The sequence below is a fragment of the Apus apus genome, chromosome 23 (genome assembly GCF_020740795.1).
Source record: "Apus apus isolate bApuApu2 chromosome 23, bApuApu2.pri.cur, whole genome shotgun sequence".
Classification (NCBI taxonomy): Eukaryota; Metazoa; Chordata; class Aves; order Apodiformes; family Apodidae; genus Apus; species Apus apus.
Window position 1 is genome coordinate 4,660,811 of NC_067304.1, and position 16,857 is coordinate 4,677,667.

At 44.2% G+C, this 16,857-nt stretch overlaps 1 protein-coding gene across 2 annotated transcripts; it reads right to left on the reverse strand.

Annotated features, from left to right (window-relative positions):
* Positions 1 to 890: 890 nt before the first annotated feature.
* Positions 891 to 16,572, reverse strand: NUCKS1 (nuclear casein kinase and cyclin dependent kinase substrate 1). Of its 2 annotated transcripts, none has more exons than XM_051639048.1 (8): positions 16,285 to 16,572; positions 8,087 to 8,136; positions 6,935 to 7,040; positions 5,530 to 5,585; positions 5,057 to 5,209; positions 4,669 to 4,821; positions 3,746 to 3,895; positions 891 to 3,066 (listed from the first exon to the last, which is right to left on the reverse strand). In XM_051639048.1, the coding sequence occupies exons 1-8, from the start codon at positions 16,299 to 16,301 to the stop codon at positions 2,867 to 2,869; spliced, it is 885 nt and encodes a 294-aa protein (XP_051495008.1). In that variant the 5' UTR covers positions 16,302 to 16,572; the 3' UTR covers positions 891 to 2,866. The 2 variants fall into 2 exon arrangements, with proteins under 2 accessions (XP_051495008.1, XP_051495009.1); XM_051639049.1 differs by having other exon boundaries at positions 3,746 to 3,892; positions 16,285 to 16,570.
* Positions 16,573 to 16,857: the final 285 nt, after the last annotated feature.

Below are 16,857 nucleotides of genomic sequence, written 5' to 3' on the forward strand. Positions count from 1 at the left end.
TTAAGTCTGCCACTACTGAAAAATGTTGTGTACTAAAAAAACCCCAAAAATAAATGTATTAACCTTCACAATTTTCTTTGATCTGTAAGAATGCAAACAGCTGTATTTCTAACAGAATGACCAAGAGGGGGCTTAGTGTTTGCACCAGTCAGCACAACAGGCAAATATAGAAAAAGTTACAAAACCCCAGAAGTAGTACAGGATTTACATAGTGTTTTGAGTTGTGACAAACTCAGTAAGCAACATGCAGCCTGTAACAGCCATGAGAGATGAAACATATGAGAAAACAGAAGAGTTTTGTAAGATAAAGGGCCAAAACTGCCAGGCATGAAGTAAATCCAGTCCAAAACCTGAACTGAGAACAATGGAAACATTTTTCACAGCCTTAACTTCAGGTAACTGTGTTAGAAAAAAAACCCCAAAAAAAGATTTTAAGTGGAACTTACAAAATGCACTCTTCAGAAAAAAATCTGGTCTAGTGGGTAAAGAAACAGCTGTTTGACCAGATCAGCTAGAGGTATTTTACATTTCAGCAATCCTTGTACATATTAATACAAAAAACCCAAACCAAAACAGTAGATAATAGCTTAAAACAGTCTGGTCTGAAGGGGAACAAATATGTGGGCCAGATACTCACAAAAGTTTATCCTTCCCCCAAATTTAATCCAAATGCTTTTTAAAACCTGGCCACTTATTTTCCCCTATTGCCCAAGAAGCACTGGGCTAGGAGTGGAAGGAAGGCAAGAGACACTGCTCTTCCAGAGATCTGGAAGGTGGGAAGAGGTGTGGGAGAGGAGAGGGGATTATGTTTGCTTCTTTTTCAAGACTGATACTTCACTCCAGCCTTAAAACTGTTCTGCAAAATTAAACCACTTAAAAAAAAAAAAAGATTTACAATGGAAACACCGATCATCTTTATTGTAACGGCAACAGTAGTTTCATTATAGTAAAGAATGTTAGAGAACTTAAAATTTTTATAAGCCAAGGTAAAGTAATTTACCAGCCTCAATATAATCCATGGCTATGAATCACACAAGACAATCAGTCGGCTGTTTATATTAATATTCCATTCCACATTTTAGGCTCCACACTGTGCTCAGTATCTTCAGGCTCCCTGTGCCATTCAGCCAAGTGTCCTTCCCTGGTCATATTAGTGTATCACATCTAAAAGCTCTCTAAAATCCAAACAGGATTAAAAACCTGGTAGCATGTGCACCAGAAATCCACCTTATTAGCTGCCTTATGTTACCTTCAAGAGGCTGGTTACAAAATGTGTAGTTGTGTGAAAAAAAAAAAAAAAAAAGAGATGCAAAGCTTGTCAGCTGTAACTGTGAGCAACACACAGAAAGCACAAAGGGTTTAAGAAAAAAAAAATAAAGAAAAATGGCAGGTCCAGTTTTCAGTATTTCCACCAACAAACATGGCAGCAACCTCTGCACCAGGGTTGGAAAACAAAGGCTTGTGTACTTTAAATTTTAAAAAAGGATATGGCTGCTTGGATAAAAACACATTAAAATGCCACCACACACATCTCAAGTGTCTTGCATTTAGAGGGACATCCTGATTTTATTACAAAACTATAGCCCTGCTACACTGCTTCCAAACTCCACTTCCTCCCAGCTCCATCCTTTGGTACTGCCCCCTGCTCAGCACTCCTGAGGCTCAGGGAGCAGAACAATGACCAACAGTTAGCAGACATGCTGATGGGTGAGCAAAGCCTCCCACACTGCAGGGTGGAAGGATGAAGAGATGGAAGTGGTATCAGGGTGATGAAGTTTGCTGCTGTCCCACACTGCAGCTGGAGAGGCTGAGAGGTGTGACCACCAGAGCTATGACCACAGAGCCTTGGAGGACAGATGGAGGGAGAGGAGAGAAACACTTCAGCGTGACTCATGGGATCCGAGACTGACCAGAGCATTACAGGAATCCTTTGCCTCACATTTCTAAAGGGACACCCCTTGCCCCAAAAGCTAAAGAATTTGCTTTTACACTACCTGTTTGGTTTTTTCCTTGGAAAAACTTTAAAAGACATTTTCCACAATATCAAATGGAAACCATGGTTTTAAATCTCTCTTACCTATTCTGCCCATCTAGAGCCAACCCTGGAAGAAATACAGTGGAGCTAATGGATGTGAGAAGCTTGTAGGTTGAATTTGTATAGAATGAACTGCAATTTGCCTCAAGCAGAATAGTGTTCTATCCAGCAAAGACAAAAGATCTTGCATCCTAATTGGAGGATCTTTCCTAAGTAAAAGACAGAGGAACCATCTACAAGTCTCTTGATTGCTTTCCATGAAAAACGTGCCTGAATCCAAGAAACACAGGTTTCCTCCCCGTGTTTCCTCTTCCTCAACTGGAATTCTCTCAACTACATTTTTTCTGAGTGTGAACTCGTATCAACACAAGTCTGTTAAAGCACAGGTTCATTTTTTCCACATATTCAAATACAGAATAATAGCTTTCAAGAACTCTTACGAGCACTGGGTTATCTATTCTACTTAATTATTTGTAACCTTGGTTTCCATGTTATCAGTCTCAAACCTTATTGCTTCACAACTGCAGTACCCCTTGAAAAAACTAGAGATTTCAATGGTCTGTTAATTTGTCTCAAATGGCTTTCAGATTGGGTGGGGGAGGGAGAACAGAATGGCCAACAGAGAACACTGACTTCAAAATATTACTGTATAAGGGTTTCCTCTTATTAAAAAAAGGATACACTGTATTGAACAGCTGAAAGTAAAGACAGCATTCAAAGCCCATGAGTCAAGCCACAGCCAAAACCATGTTCTACCCCTAAGTATGTTTTCTTTTCCTTTTTTTCTCTTTTTTTTTTTTTTTTTAAACAAAAGATTTCCTCAACTGCCATTTAATCTTCACCAGAGGGTGCTTCATCTTCAGATCCCTCATCCCCTGACTTCTCTGGTGGAGGGCTGGCTGATTTTTTCTTTTCTGGGGGACTTTCAGGCTCTTCATCCTCTTCTTTGGGGGATGGGGTCTTTTCTTTTGTTGCCTTGGAAGCTGTGGGGCGACCTGCCTTCCCTTTGCCTTTCACTGGACTGGGGGTCACTGGAAAAAGAAAAAGCTTATAGAATTGATGATCAGCAAAGACAAAAAAAGTCATATATAGTTTTATACCAACAGGATTTACAAGACACTTCAGTAGCTGACTTCATTTTACTCTGACCATACCACACACGTGGTGGCTTTTGCACCCTATATTAGTAAAGCTGAGCTGAAAAGGTAGATAACAAGATTTTATTACTATTTGATTGCAAGCCTCAACTAATTACTGGAAATGATATCATAAGCTGACATAGCTGGCCTCTTGTCAAACCAGTACACACATTGCTATGATGACTTTAGACTTCAGCAGAAATGCCTCACATTTTAGTTTGGTTCAGATTTCTCCACCTTCTCCCACCCTGAAAACATCACCAAGCCCATGAGTCCCAAACAGAGCCATAAATTGTATCATCTGGCTGTGACACAAAGTCAGAAGAGGGAAGGTTTTGCAATCTGTGCAGTTTTTGCCAACAAGATGCAGATACTAATTCAATCTCTTAAGTAATTAAAGCTGCCTTATTTCACGGTGCTGCTTTAAATCATGGCAAGTTACATGAATGAGCCCTGCAACATGATATGTGGATGCCTCCTGGTCCCAAGGCGTCCCCTGAGTCTTCCAGAGCAGAAAACCAAACTACTCCCCTCTACAGGAAACTGCAGAACTTACTTGTCATGGACTCACCTGTAGCCTTTAGCCTCGGCTTCGGCATTTTCTTTTCTTTCCTCTCTGGCTTGGATTTCTTGGAGACCTTTTTGTTTTTCTTTTTTGAACTGCCATAGTCACTGTCATCATCATCTTCCATGAGGAAGTCTTCATCACTTCCTGAATCTGCTGAGAGCACAAAGAAATTTAAGTTTGTGGGGAAAAAAGAGAGGGACACAGTTGAGAAATCTTCAACTTGAGAGACAGGAAACCAGTACTCTGTGACCTTATAAGCTTCCACCTATCTGTTGTGCTGAAGAAATCTAACATAGCAGCAAATTTTACCCTGGTAGGGACAAAGCTCTAGTATGATGAAACAGTCAAGTGTTCTGAGGTCCTCAAAATACGCTCCATCTTCTTACCAAGTCACCCATCTCAAAAGAAGAGAGACTCTCTTGACAGAGAGAGGTGATCTTTTCAATGATGCTCATATTCCACACTGAAATAATGTCTGAGCTCAGGGTTTCCAGAACTTACTGCAGTTCATTACCAGCTGAACCCATCTCTTCTTCCCAAACAAATCACTCTATTTGGGTCAACCATGGACAAAGTACTTTCACATCACCTGACAGTAGCACCAATGCCTCAAAACAAATGGGACAGCAAGAAGCAGCAAAAAGCCCTGAGAACTTTACAATAATTCTTTAGGGCTGCTTACAACAACTCCCAAATCTTTGCTGCCAACTTCAAACAAAAATTCTAGATGTGACAAATATATGTGTGGTGTGCTGGAGACATACACAGTGTCAAGGAAGCTACTGAGAAGGACAACTTAGGTCCTCTCTCACAGTCAGAAAAATAAAACTGTGTGCCTTTTGCTGTCTGGCCAGACCCTTAAACTCGTGTCTGGTACTACATCCACATGACAGTAATTTTAACTTTTCACAATCCCATTTACTCACTCTCCTGGAACTGTGCCTCATCATCCTCTTGTTCTTCTTCCTCACTGCCCACATCATCCATGAGCATCTCTCGCTGTTTAGAAGCTGCTTTGGACGCTGCCTGTCGTTGCTGACGCACACTTTTGTGGTCTTCCTTCTCATCCTCACTGTCCTCTGCAGCAAAAGTCACCAAGTTATAATGAAGATACAGAGCACAGACCAACAAGCTGTCCTGAAGTAGCATGTGGGCAACAGAAAGGTCAAGTCACTCATGAGAAAGAATCAGGACACTTGCTGAGTAACTGAGCTGTGAGGAGGACACGGTCACATTCAAGCTAATAAGCACTTTTCTGTAACCACCCAACAATGATCTGTGCAGTATCTGCAAAGAGCAGCAACCCTTTTGTACCTGCAGGCCTTTTCCTGGATTTGGAGGCTGCCCTCTTATTCTTTTCTGGTTTAGCCTTTTTTCCTTTTTTGCTTTTTTGAGAGCTCTCATAGTCACTGTCAGCTTTGCCATCATCTGCTCCTAAGTCATCATCTTCACTGCCAAAATCTTCATCTGGAAGGAAAAGGTATGAAGTCTTATATCATCTGAGATATGGCCAAGAACTACAGGGAAGAGCTTAACAAACATGTATCCACCTGTGAAGATAAACTTTATGGCAGCATCATGTTACACACAAAAATATCTGTTATCCCAAACCAGGGCCAGAAGTAACAGCAGCAGAGGCAGCAAACAAACAGCTTAGAGTAAGTGCATGGGAAAAGTACATGCTTCTCTACTCAGAACAATGTCCTATGTCAAATCCTACTCCTGTAATTCTTACAAACTGGTCTTTATTTTGAAAACACACTATCAGTATAATGTAGTTAAGTTACCTGCTGAGTGTGAATCATCTTTCTTAGTCTTCACATCTTTTTCTTCAGAATCCTCACTAAAAATGAGAGAAAGACAGGATCTGACTGCTGGTTTAACTCCAAATTCAGTCACTGCTGAATGGAACATACCAATTTTCAGAGAGCAAACTAATCTCTAGGCTAGGAATATGCTCTTTTCCTGGACATTTCCACATTATACTTCAGGGTTACTCAGCTGTATATGTAGTTATCATGGTTGGAAAGGTAATGTTCAAACTCTTGAGTAACAAACTTTCATCACATCAAGTGAACCAACCAGGAAATAATAAGGTTGAGAGGAACCATTTGCTTCACTCCAAAACATACCAATACCCCAGATGTCTTCCATTGTGCAGCTACAATTTTGAAGGCTGATATGCTAATACATGCCTGAATCTGTAAATGGAATAAAGTTTTATTCTGAATAGATTTATAGTCACCACTTGTCTTTGGACTCCTTCATTCTACACACACTGCTGCGTGGCAGGTAACCAGCTCATATTTGGTCTACAAGTTCCCAAACTACCTGATCTCTGGTGGAGTTTCAACACTCCCTTCTTGTGGTTTCAATCCTCATCAGAGGGCATTCCTATCAACAAGGTACTAATGTTGTGTTCTTATCCAAACCCCAACTCCATTCCAGCAAACAGTTAACAGAATAAAAAGACACCTTGGGCTTAGACAAATGAGCCAGCTGGCAGAACCTCCATCCCTGAAGTTGATGTCTGTCATGAAAGCAGCCAGTTGACTTAACAAGTCTTATGGCAAACATTTGCTGACAAGAGCTGCTGTCAAAAGGGGGAAACCTTCACTCTACAGGACAGACTTTTACCCCTCAGTAGGGCATCACAGAGCAGGGAGTCTTTTCACATTGCTGGAGCAGCTCAGTTATCACAACACATGACTTTGTTTCTGAACCAGACCAGACAGGAAACAAAGAACCACAAAACTAACAAAATGGCCCCTGCTCCTAACTGCCACTCTGCTGTCCCAATTCATCTGTAACCACAGGGATGCTCTGAACACAGCGAAAAGCCCAAGGAAAAAGTGCATCTTGCCACTAACTTACCTGGAGAATTGTACTAGTTGCCAGTTTTTGTTATCCATAGCATATTCCTTCCCATTCCAACTGTCTACCTCTGAAAAGCTATTCTAATGGCAAAGCACTAGTGACAGGTACTTTACACATGATTTCTCTGTCTACTCGAATATGAAAGAACCACCTCAATGTCCAGGTTGGTTATGCAAGCTCTGTGATTAAGAGCTCTAGATCTTACACTGCAGACCTTGAATTCCACTTACAATTGCTCCTCTTAGGAGATACTGCTTCCCACAAACAGGAGAAGGTTTAGAGACATGTTCTGAAGAGATGAAGTGATTCTTTTACCTGTCCTCCTGAGAGTTCTTCCCAGACCGCCTCTTATTTTTAGCCTCCCGGGGAGACGAACGGATTTTCTTGGATGGGGGACCTGAATCTCTTCCATAATCTTCATCTGGACGGGACAGTACAAAATGGTTTTGAATCAAACTCCTAGTTCCCAGCAAACTGACTTCCTCAGCTCTAACTTAAACTGACCATTTCATGCACATCAAAAAGAAGCCCTTCAAAAAAAAGAAAGATCACAAAGCTTCAACCAAAACTTTATCGAAGCAAAGTCCTGTCTTAAACTAGTGATTTACCTTTTCTTCTGCACAACAGAAATGCTGCACACAACCCAGGCTGACACCAGAGTATGAGGAAACAGATAAAAAGCCTCACAAGAGGACACAGTATCTTAATTTTACAGCTAGTCAGAACATAGTTATTATGTAAATTTATTACAAGTTACTATCCATACCGGTTTCTATATGCTTTTAACAGCAATCACTGTATTTACTGTCCTATGATAGGAAAAAGTGTCATTATATAGTAGTTTACAGAGTAACTTTTTACAGCTATGACTCATGTTGTGTAAGGTATTGTGTAACAGGACTGCAATTAAGAACTATGCATATTTGTTTCCATTAATTACCAGTGCAACCTCACTTAGCAAAAAATAGCAATATGTCTGTTTTCTAAGAACACAAAACATATTCCATATGGCTTCCAGAAAGATTGCAGTAATTCACACAGAACATATAAAGATATTTTTTTCAGATGCACTTCACAAATATGTCTTGACACCGTGGGATTAACTGGAGTCCACTAAAATAAATTGAAAACATATTTTTCTGTAGAAAAAAGTGGCATCAGAGAGATTCTGCCACAGAACATAACATAGACCAAGGAAGAAGATAGTCACTGCCAACAGCCTCAAGGCACTACAACAATACAAGCATTAAATAATAAGATTTCTATCATCATTGTTTGTTTAATACAAACCATACGAGAATCATTATATTTTCAAATACTTAACATTTCAGAGATTGTGAAGAGCAGAAACTCCTTAGAATTTAAGTTACAGATGCGACTAGAAGCAAAACAATTAATATGTGCAGCAATAAATGAACTGCTCTAGCCCAAGAATATTATATTGTTAAGAAAAAAAAAGTCATTTACCAGCATCATCTGATTCCTGAAACTGGGAGTAATCGACCACCTTCCTGTTCCTGTTAAAAAGCAGGGGAAAAAATATTAGGAATTAATCATCTGAGAGATGTAAGTTTTCCTCAAGTAACAAAAAGAGAAGATATCCTTATTTCCAGTGTAGCCCAGAAGTATCCCAAGGAAATTCTCATCAATAAGCCACCTATACTTTTGAAATAAGAAATTAACACACAGGATATTCTAGCATTTTCCTAAGGAGTTATTATAATGACTGGATTATAGTCTCAGACTTTGAAAAGCTTTGCTTTTTTGAAAAGCAGCACTCTGAGGGCTCATGACTGCACTAAGAGCTTCGTTAACCTCTGCTACAGGGTTCCCTCATTATTACAACTACAGATCTATCCCCATCACAACTCCACCAGTAAAGCATCTTTTAAAGCAGTGTCTGCACCTCAAGACTAAAGACACATTTAAAGAATTCATCATAGAATCATAGAATCATAGAATCATAGAATCCTAGGGGTTGGAAGGGACCTCGAAAGATCATCTAGTCCAACCCCCCTGCCAGAGCAGGGTCACCTAGAGTACATCACACAGGAAGGCATCTAGGCGGGTTTTGAATGTCTCCAGCGAAGGAGACTCCACAACCTCTCTGGGCAGCCTGTTCCAGTGCTCTGTCACTCTTACAGTAAAAAAATTTTTCCTGATATTCATCTTAAACCTCCTATGCTCCAACTTGTATCCATTACCCCTTGTCCTATCACTGGTCTTCACTGAAAAAAGCTTAACTCCATCGTCTTGACACTCACCCTTTACATATTTGTAAACATTGATGAGGTCCCCCCTCAGTCTCCTTTTCTCCAAACTAAAGAGACCCAGCTCCCTCAGCCTTTCCTCATAAGGGAGATGTTCCACTCCCTTAATCATCCTTGTGGCATCAGCCTGAACTTGACAAGTGTCTCCAAGCTGTGATATTTAAGACTGGGATTGCAGGTATAAAACAAGTACACACGTTATCAGGAATCAGATTAACATTTCATAACTGCCCTCCTTTGATCTTCTTCTCCCAGCTCAAGGTAACCATCCTTGCTCTCATGCCTTTCTCCTCAAGGTTTTTGTTTTCCCACGTGAGCCCAGTTTCTAGAGCATTTCAAAGTTATCACCAGGGCTTCTAGGAGCTTTCTCAATTAGTTAGATGCTCTAGGAAGATTTCAGAGAGCTGTGGCAATGCTTAACTGTATCACTAGGCACAAAATTGGAAGAATACAGGTATTCTGCCCAGCCTGTTTTGGGACAGCAAACAAGCATGGGCTCCTACCTTCTCTACCTCATGAGCACCTTCTCTGCTCACTAGTCAAAGTGAAAGCAGCACAGGTAACGAGGTATCATTAGAAATGCAAATATAAGAGCCAATTCTAGACAAATCTGTTTAACCAGACAAGCAGCTATTACTGAAATCAATGCCTCACTTGCCAACAAAATTAGGTCTGTTCCTCTAACTTACCAAAACATAAGTAATTGCTGGCTATTTTCTCAGCACTTGCCCCAACTTTATTGACAAGACAGAAATAAGCCTTGTAACACAGCTGCTCAGGGGAACCAGCACAGCCACACACTGAGTTATATTGGAGTTCTAGCTGATAATGCCTCAAACTCAAGCCCTTCCAGCTGACATGCAATGGGGAGAGGAGGCACAGCTGAACAAGCACCAGAGATTCAGACACCCTTCCACAATCTCTTTACCCAGAGCCAAAGAGGAGCTTGATTTTGTAGCCATCAACAGGTGAACTCACTTTGACAGCTAGAGAAGTCAGGCAAGTGATAGATGAAGTGACCTAACCAGCACCAGGGACCTGAGGGCAGCTGGAAAGAGAAGCCAACACAAGCTCCATCCAGCACATGAACCACAACTCCCTTCCTCTCTCCTGCAGTGCTCAGTTCCATGTGCAGTTCACACAAATGACCTGCACTTTGTGATTAGAATCACGCATTGCTGATAAGACTGCTCAGTTGAAAGACATCCCAAAAGCCACCGTTGTGTTCTGGCAGTTGATCAATTTGAAATCAATCACACAAGCCCTGTACAAGCACCTCTACTCCTGGCTTACAGCAGCAGTTTCCAAAAGACAAAGTGTAATTATTTCCTTTCAACTCTACACCAAGCCTCTTGAAACACCTGAAACAAACACCCCAACCCTTCAACAACAACAACAACACAACACAAAAACAAGCAAACAAAAGGAAGGTAAGACCAGTCATTAGATTTCTACAGGCTGAACCCCATCCAAGCTTCAGAGTACGGGTGAGTGGAACAAAGTCCACCAGCAATGTGCTGCAGGACACCGCTTGCTCACAGCCCCGCTGCGGGACTGCGCCCATTTAGCAACACAACTGTTGGCAAGACTTGTCCTGCTGTACCCTCTGGGGACTGAGATTCCTGTTCCAACAGGTAGCCTTCATGAAGGCTGCCTGAAGATTGACCCATCTCACATGTGAACACACTGATGTTATTCTGGTAAGGATCTGAAGAACAATCAAGTTAGTAGACAGGATGTTTGATTTAAGTATCAGCTATTAGGTTTTCCCCCCCTTCTAAAAAAATTAATGGGAAAAAAAGTAGAATTGCCACATATTCTGTTCCAGCAGCTTTGGAAAAAAATTTTCTGCCATTACTTATTTAACAAGATGGAAATTGCAATATTACCACCTTAGAGTAAGTTGGTCAGCTTCACCTTGCTTATTTCAGAGACCCCTGTTAAATCACCTATGGAAAATTTGGTTGGTAAAACAGACACAAACCCCATTGTCCCTATGGAAAACATCCTTCCTGTAAGCACTGTATCCAGCTAGAAAACAAATCCCACCAGGCTCTCATACCTGGTAAACAGGAGCATTGGTATTTATATAAAACTCACTATAGTAGAAGACAGAGAGAGGGCTGCTTGGTTTGCTTTTTCTTTTGCAGGGCAAGGAGGGAGCACTGAGTATCTACACTGGGGTAACTGAAGAGAGACATTCCCAAGTCTTCCCAACAGAACCAGAGCAGTTCACAAGGGCAGAAGTATCAAACAAACTGCTCTTGCATCTGCCATGTTCCTCACTCTGCACTCATCATTCACCCCATTTAGATCAACTTGTGTTTTTTCTTGAGAACTGTCACCAGCACTGACATGAAACGCTCAATAACTACGAGTCTGCAGAGACTATGTCTTTTATTACACCATGGTGATAAAACACAGCAGGGAAGTTCACTGGAGTTAAGGGCCAAAAAAAAAATTGCTGGTCGATGAAGAGTATCCCTTTGCCACTAGCAAAAACCAGGAGATGTTTAGGCAAGGAACCAGACATAAAAATAAACTATTTGCTAAATTCAATTAGACTGGGCATAAAAAGATAGTTTGGTAGACTTCTCAGATAGAAATTGCTCAATCTGGTTTACAATATGCACTGAAATTTTAAGATAATTTACTTTTTAATTCAGCTTAAACTATTAAGTGCATGCAAGAAGGAACTGGGGGAAGGTATAGATAGGTCCTGATAGGAGCAATTCTTACACCCAGCAGTCAGTGTCTACCAAACCGAAACGTTCAAACTATAAAAAGCATTATTAACATGTAAAAGGATCACTAAATGCCTACACAAGTGCTTAAGGACTGCACAGTAACACCCCACCTTCAGCTAGTGAGGTCCCTAAATCCTCAGTCTTTGTCAGGGAACAGCTCAGAATACAAGCTATCACTTAGAAAGCTTTTCTTTTGTTAAAAGGGAATGCTTAGATCCCCAAATAAGGCACATCCCCCCCAGGCATGAAAATCCACAGGTGAAGTCCAAGTTTTGGAGGAACACATCCACCAGTGCAAAGCAATGCTAGGAAGAGTCTTCAAAAAGCTAAAATCTGATCTCATCATGCCCTGAAGAGGGATGTTTAGGTCAAATGATGACCAGAAGTAATATATATCATCTTATACAGTGTGGCAAGTAAAATGAATGATAGATTAAAGAGTTACTGAGATATTATCTTTTTTTAAAAAATTATTTTAATTTTAACTAACCAATTAATTCATCAAACTAAGCACTTATGAAAGCCATCCTGGTCCTCCCATCCCTGGGAGGGCAGTGCTGGCTGGCACAGAGGGGTCAGTTTCACTTTCTTGCTCTCATCCCAGCTGGTAAAGGTGTCCCACTTGGAGGTCAACACAGTATCAATAAATACAGCCATTAAAAGCAGGCCTTCAGTGCCTTTTTAATACAGAGACAGGAATAGAGATCAGTTGGAAATACTTCTTACAGGTATTTTCAAAGCTGTGCAAAACAAATCTGCAGGGCTAGGTTGAGGCCTCACATGAACAGACATTTACTTACAATTATGCACCAGAAGCTGAGGTGGAAGACCAGTGACAGCTACCTACCCACAACACCTCACTATGGTCTTAGTCTGTTTAAAAACTGGCACAATTTTTAAGTCTGTACTCAGACAGGACTCACCGACTAGAGTTCCCAATCACAGAGGTCACTGTTTGGGTCTGGACGTGGTGTAACTCCAGCTGTCTGTAAGACTAGGCACTGCTCATGGTATCCACAGAATTTTTAGGGATACACATGACTTGAAAGTCCATAAAACAATTGAGTGATTTATGCAGCACCAGTTTAAGCAGTAGTGCCCATTCTCCACTTGACCCTAACTGTAATTCAGAAGATTTTAAAGCACAGTATAGAAATGTTTTGGTACAGAGAAGGGAGGGAGTGAAATAAACCCCAAAACAGATATCCAAAAATAAGTTCTGCAGCCTGTGTTGCTCCTGGGTTTTGTTTTGGTTTGTGCCTTTTCATTGCACCTCTATGTTGCTCTCTGCTTCTCTTTACACTGAAAGTTTTCAGAGGAAGAATCATATCTTTTGACTTATCTGGGAAGTGTCTACAGCTTATCTCTGGACTGTCACACATTATCACTCAAGTTAAAAGGCCAGTCCTCAAGGAAGTGGTGCTTTCCTGCTCCCCCATGGAAGTTTTCCAGAATGTATACGTTGCACTGTCCAGGTACAACACTGGCACCAAGAGAAGTCATATTTAATAGACAACTATATTTTTGCCTGCAAGTAAGATGTTCAAGGACCACCCTTCCACTCTAGTGTCAGGGCAAGACTGGGATTCAAGGGTTACTAGTAAAGAACAATTAAGTACATAAAGCCCCAAGGCACTGAGATGGATCAATTCATGAATGGCTTTAATCTTAAAATGAGCAAACAAACCCCCTGTGATTCCCACACTTGCCCATTTCATTCTGCAATGCCTGCAGGAGAGGAGGACCAGCAAGTGACAGTGACCAGCCAGGACAAGCAGGAACAAGCCCCACCAAACTTTTGGTCAAAATTCTTACTTTAAACACATCAATTGATGCTGTATATAAAAACAGGGGCTCTAAATGATTTATTTCATTTGTATTCAGTAACAGATATGGACACAACACTGTAACCACCAGCTCCAAAAGCTCTTTGCTTTTAGCCACAGGATGCTGAGGTTCAGCAACTAGAGGCTCCTTTACTGTTTCACTTCTTGCTGTTTTCCAACAATAGTGCAGATACCATCATTATCCACCCAGGAGAAGTTTAATTGTGTAGAAAGTACTTGGCTCTGAGTGTCAGGCACATGAGGCCTGTATATAACAGGACTCTGTTACTATTACTTAAAAATGTTAAGAAACTGACTTCAACAACCAGACTGTCTGAAGGCTCTTTTCTACCAACACATAGAAACTGGGAATATATGTTGGATTTTATGAAGTTTATTGTTTTAGGTGTGGACTCCCTAGAAACTAGCAGACATAATACATTCATCTGAAGACCACTGAATAGAGGAAAACCTTTCCAACACTAACTCTTAGTCTGATGAGGAACTTTTCACCAGACTACCATATTACCAACAATAAGGTTGTGGAGTCTCCTTCGCTGGAGACATTCAAAACCCGCCTGGACGCCTTCCTGTGTGATGTACTCTAGGTGACCCTGCTCTGGCAGGGGGGTTGGACTAGATGATCTTTCGAGGTCCCTTCCAACCCCTATGATTCTATTCTATTCTATTCTATTCTATGAATAAGCTAAGATATCCAGGAAAAAAAAAAACATATACAAGGTGAAATTCTGGCTTTAAACCTATTATGAGTTCTCCAGTTATTACCCAGTAGAGCAATACAGTGTACTAGCCATTGAATATATGCTATTTTTTCCCTGAAATGGCTGTGAAATACAGGTAGGTAGAGGGCTGCTTGATCTGCTCCTGACATGTGCCACGAGGGTGTCTGCTACTACTACCAGTCTGTTGGACTTTGGCACTTCATTTTCCTGCAGGCCAGTGCCTGCCAGTGGAGGGCAAGACAAGTCAGACCTTTCACAGCACTGCAGGATTTTACAGATTTCTTTTATTATTTTTAAGAAATGGTTGCCTATGAATTTACTTAACACCAGGAACCTGAGAAGCTATAAAGATACAGTACTTTCCTGTAGCAAGACTGCAGAGCTGGCAGGAAATCACCAGCAGAACCTACACCCACGTGTCACCCTGAGCAGCAGTCACATCACCAGGTGCCTCAGAGCACTGTCATTCACCATCAGACCACTAGTCCATCTAGTCCAACACTCTGCCTTGAAAAAGGCCAAAGCCTGATGCTTCAGAGCAGGGTACACCCAGTCCTGTTACACCCACCTTTTGGACCCAAGTGAATTCCCTAAACCTGGAGCTTTGAGCTTTACTTCCCCTTACTTCTGCACGCAGGAATACACTACTGGAGAAAAAAAGAACTATGAAAAAACTACTTCACTAATATTGTGCCACATCTAGCAAAGCAATCCTAGTTGCCATTTACTTTTTAAATCTCCCATGTATGAGAGGTATTACTTAAATACAAAGTCTATCAGCTATAAATGTATGTATGTAAGGTTTATAGCCACAATTAACTTCATATTTATTGGTGCAGAAGATCCAAAATACCAAGGATTACACCCCAGATGAGGTTTAATGGGAATAAATGCACAACCAGCTGCTTAAATTATCTTGAGAAATAAACAGATTCACAGCATTCAAAGAATACCTTATGAAACCTCTCACCTTTTCTATGGAGACACCGTGAACTACAAGTTCACTCTCCGAGTACTTCCCAGAGAAAACTGAAAAATAATATACTCCCTCCCCCTTCAGGAAACGTTCAGCTACACGGCAAGTTCTCTATGCTGCAGATATTCAAAGTTATCAGGATTCAACAAGGTAGGAAAGATCCCCCCGCAGCTCCACTGCTGCTTCACTAAAGACACCAACGCCACGGCCTACCTCCTGAGCTGCTGGCGAGGATACAGCCCCGCCAGTCAACCAGCCCACGGCTTCCTTCTCCCCACGGCCTCTTGGGGGGAGGGGGTGAAAGGGGAGAAACGCCAGAAGGAAACCGAGCCGGGGAGAGCAGTTAAGACGCGGCCGAGGAGAACAGGGCGCGTGTTCAACGCTGCTCCCAGCAGAGGGGGCGGCTCCTCCGAACTCCACCCCTAAACGTGGTTTAACTTGTCTGCACAGCCCCTCTCCTCCAGACCCTCGCTGGTCACGGCGGGTTGCACGCGTGTCCCCTCCCCCAGCCAGCGTGCAAGCCCGGCCGGCCCCCCCCTTCCTCCGGGCAGGAGCCCGGGGGGCTGCGGAACAGGCCCGGGGGCCAAGGCCGGCCCCGGCCCGCCCGCCCGCCCCGAGCTGCTCACGGCGGATGGCAGAGACGCACTTCTCCCCGTTACACGATGCGGTGGCCGCAGGCAGCCCCCCCGCCAAGGCCTCCCCGCGCCCCCGCGTCAGCGACGAGGCCCGTCGCGAGTCGCAGCAAATAAATATTGAAAAAGTTGGAAGGGAAAATAAGAAGGGCGGAGGGAGGGGGGGAGGAATGCGGGAGGACGCGGCCCATGCTGCGGACGCGAGGCCTCCCTCCCGCTCGGCCGCGCACGCCCGGCTCCCCCGGCCCTGCGGGGGCTCCGCCGCAGCCGCCTCCCCGCCCCGCCCGGCCTGGCCCCCGGCTGCCCCGGCACGGCCTGCAGCGAGGCCTGCAGCGGCTGGGCGGGAGGGCCCGCGGCGCGGGGGCCGGGCCCGGGAGGAGGGAGGGAGGGAAGCGGGGAGGGAGCAGCGCTGGCAGCGCGGGCGGGAGGGGAGGCGGGAGCGGGGCCTTGCGCGCCCCGCCAAGGACTCACCTGACAGGCCTGGACATTTTCCCCGGCGGTTCGGGCCCGGCCCGGGGGACGCGGCCCAGCGGCGAGGGGCAGGAGAAAACAAGCGGTGTCCTGGTGCGGGCTGCGGCGCCGCGCGTGCCCTCCCCGCGGCGAGCGAGAGCCCTGGGCCCAGCGCCTCGGGCCGCGCCTGCGGAGCCGCCTCTCCCCCGCTGCGGCGCCCCCGCCGCCGGCCCGCGCCCCGCCGCAGGAGACGCCCGCTCCTCTGCGTGGGCCGCGCGGCCCCCCCGCCCCGCTCCGCGCCCCGCTCCGCCGCGCCCGCCGCCGCGCGCCGCTCCCCCCGCAAAATGGTCGCGTTCGCCCCGCCGAGAGGATGCGAGCGGGGGGCGGTGCGGCCTGCCCCGCCGGCCCCGCCCCCTCCCGCGCTGATTGGCCGCCGCGGCCGGATCGCCGCCTCCCATTGGCTAGTTCGAACCATCACGGCGGGGAGGCCCCGCCCCCCGGCCCCGCGGGGAGGGGAGGGGGCGAGGCCGCCCCGCACGCTCAGGCCGCCGCGAGGCGCAGCCGCTCCCGCAGATTCGCCACAGATTCGCCGCC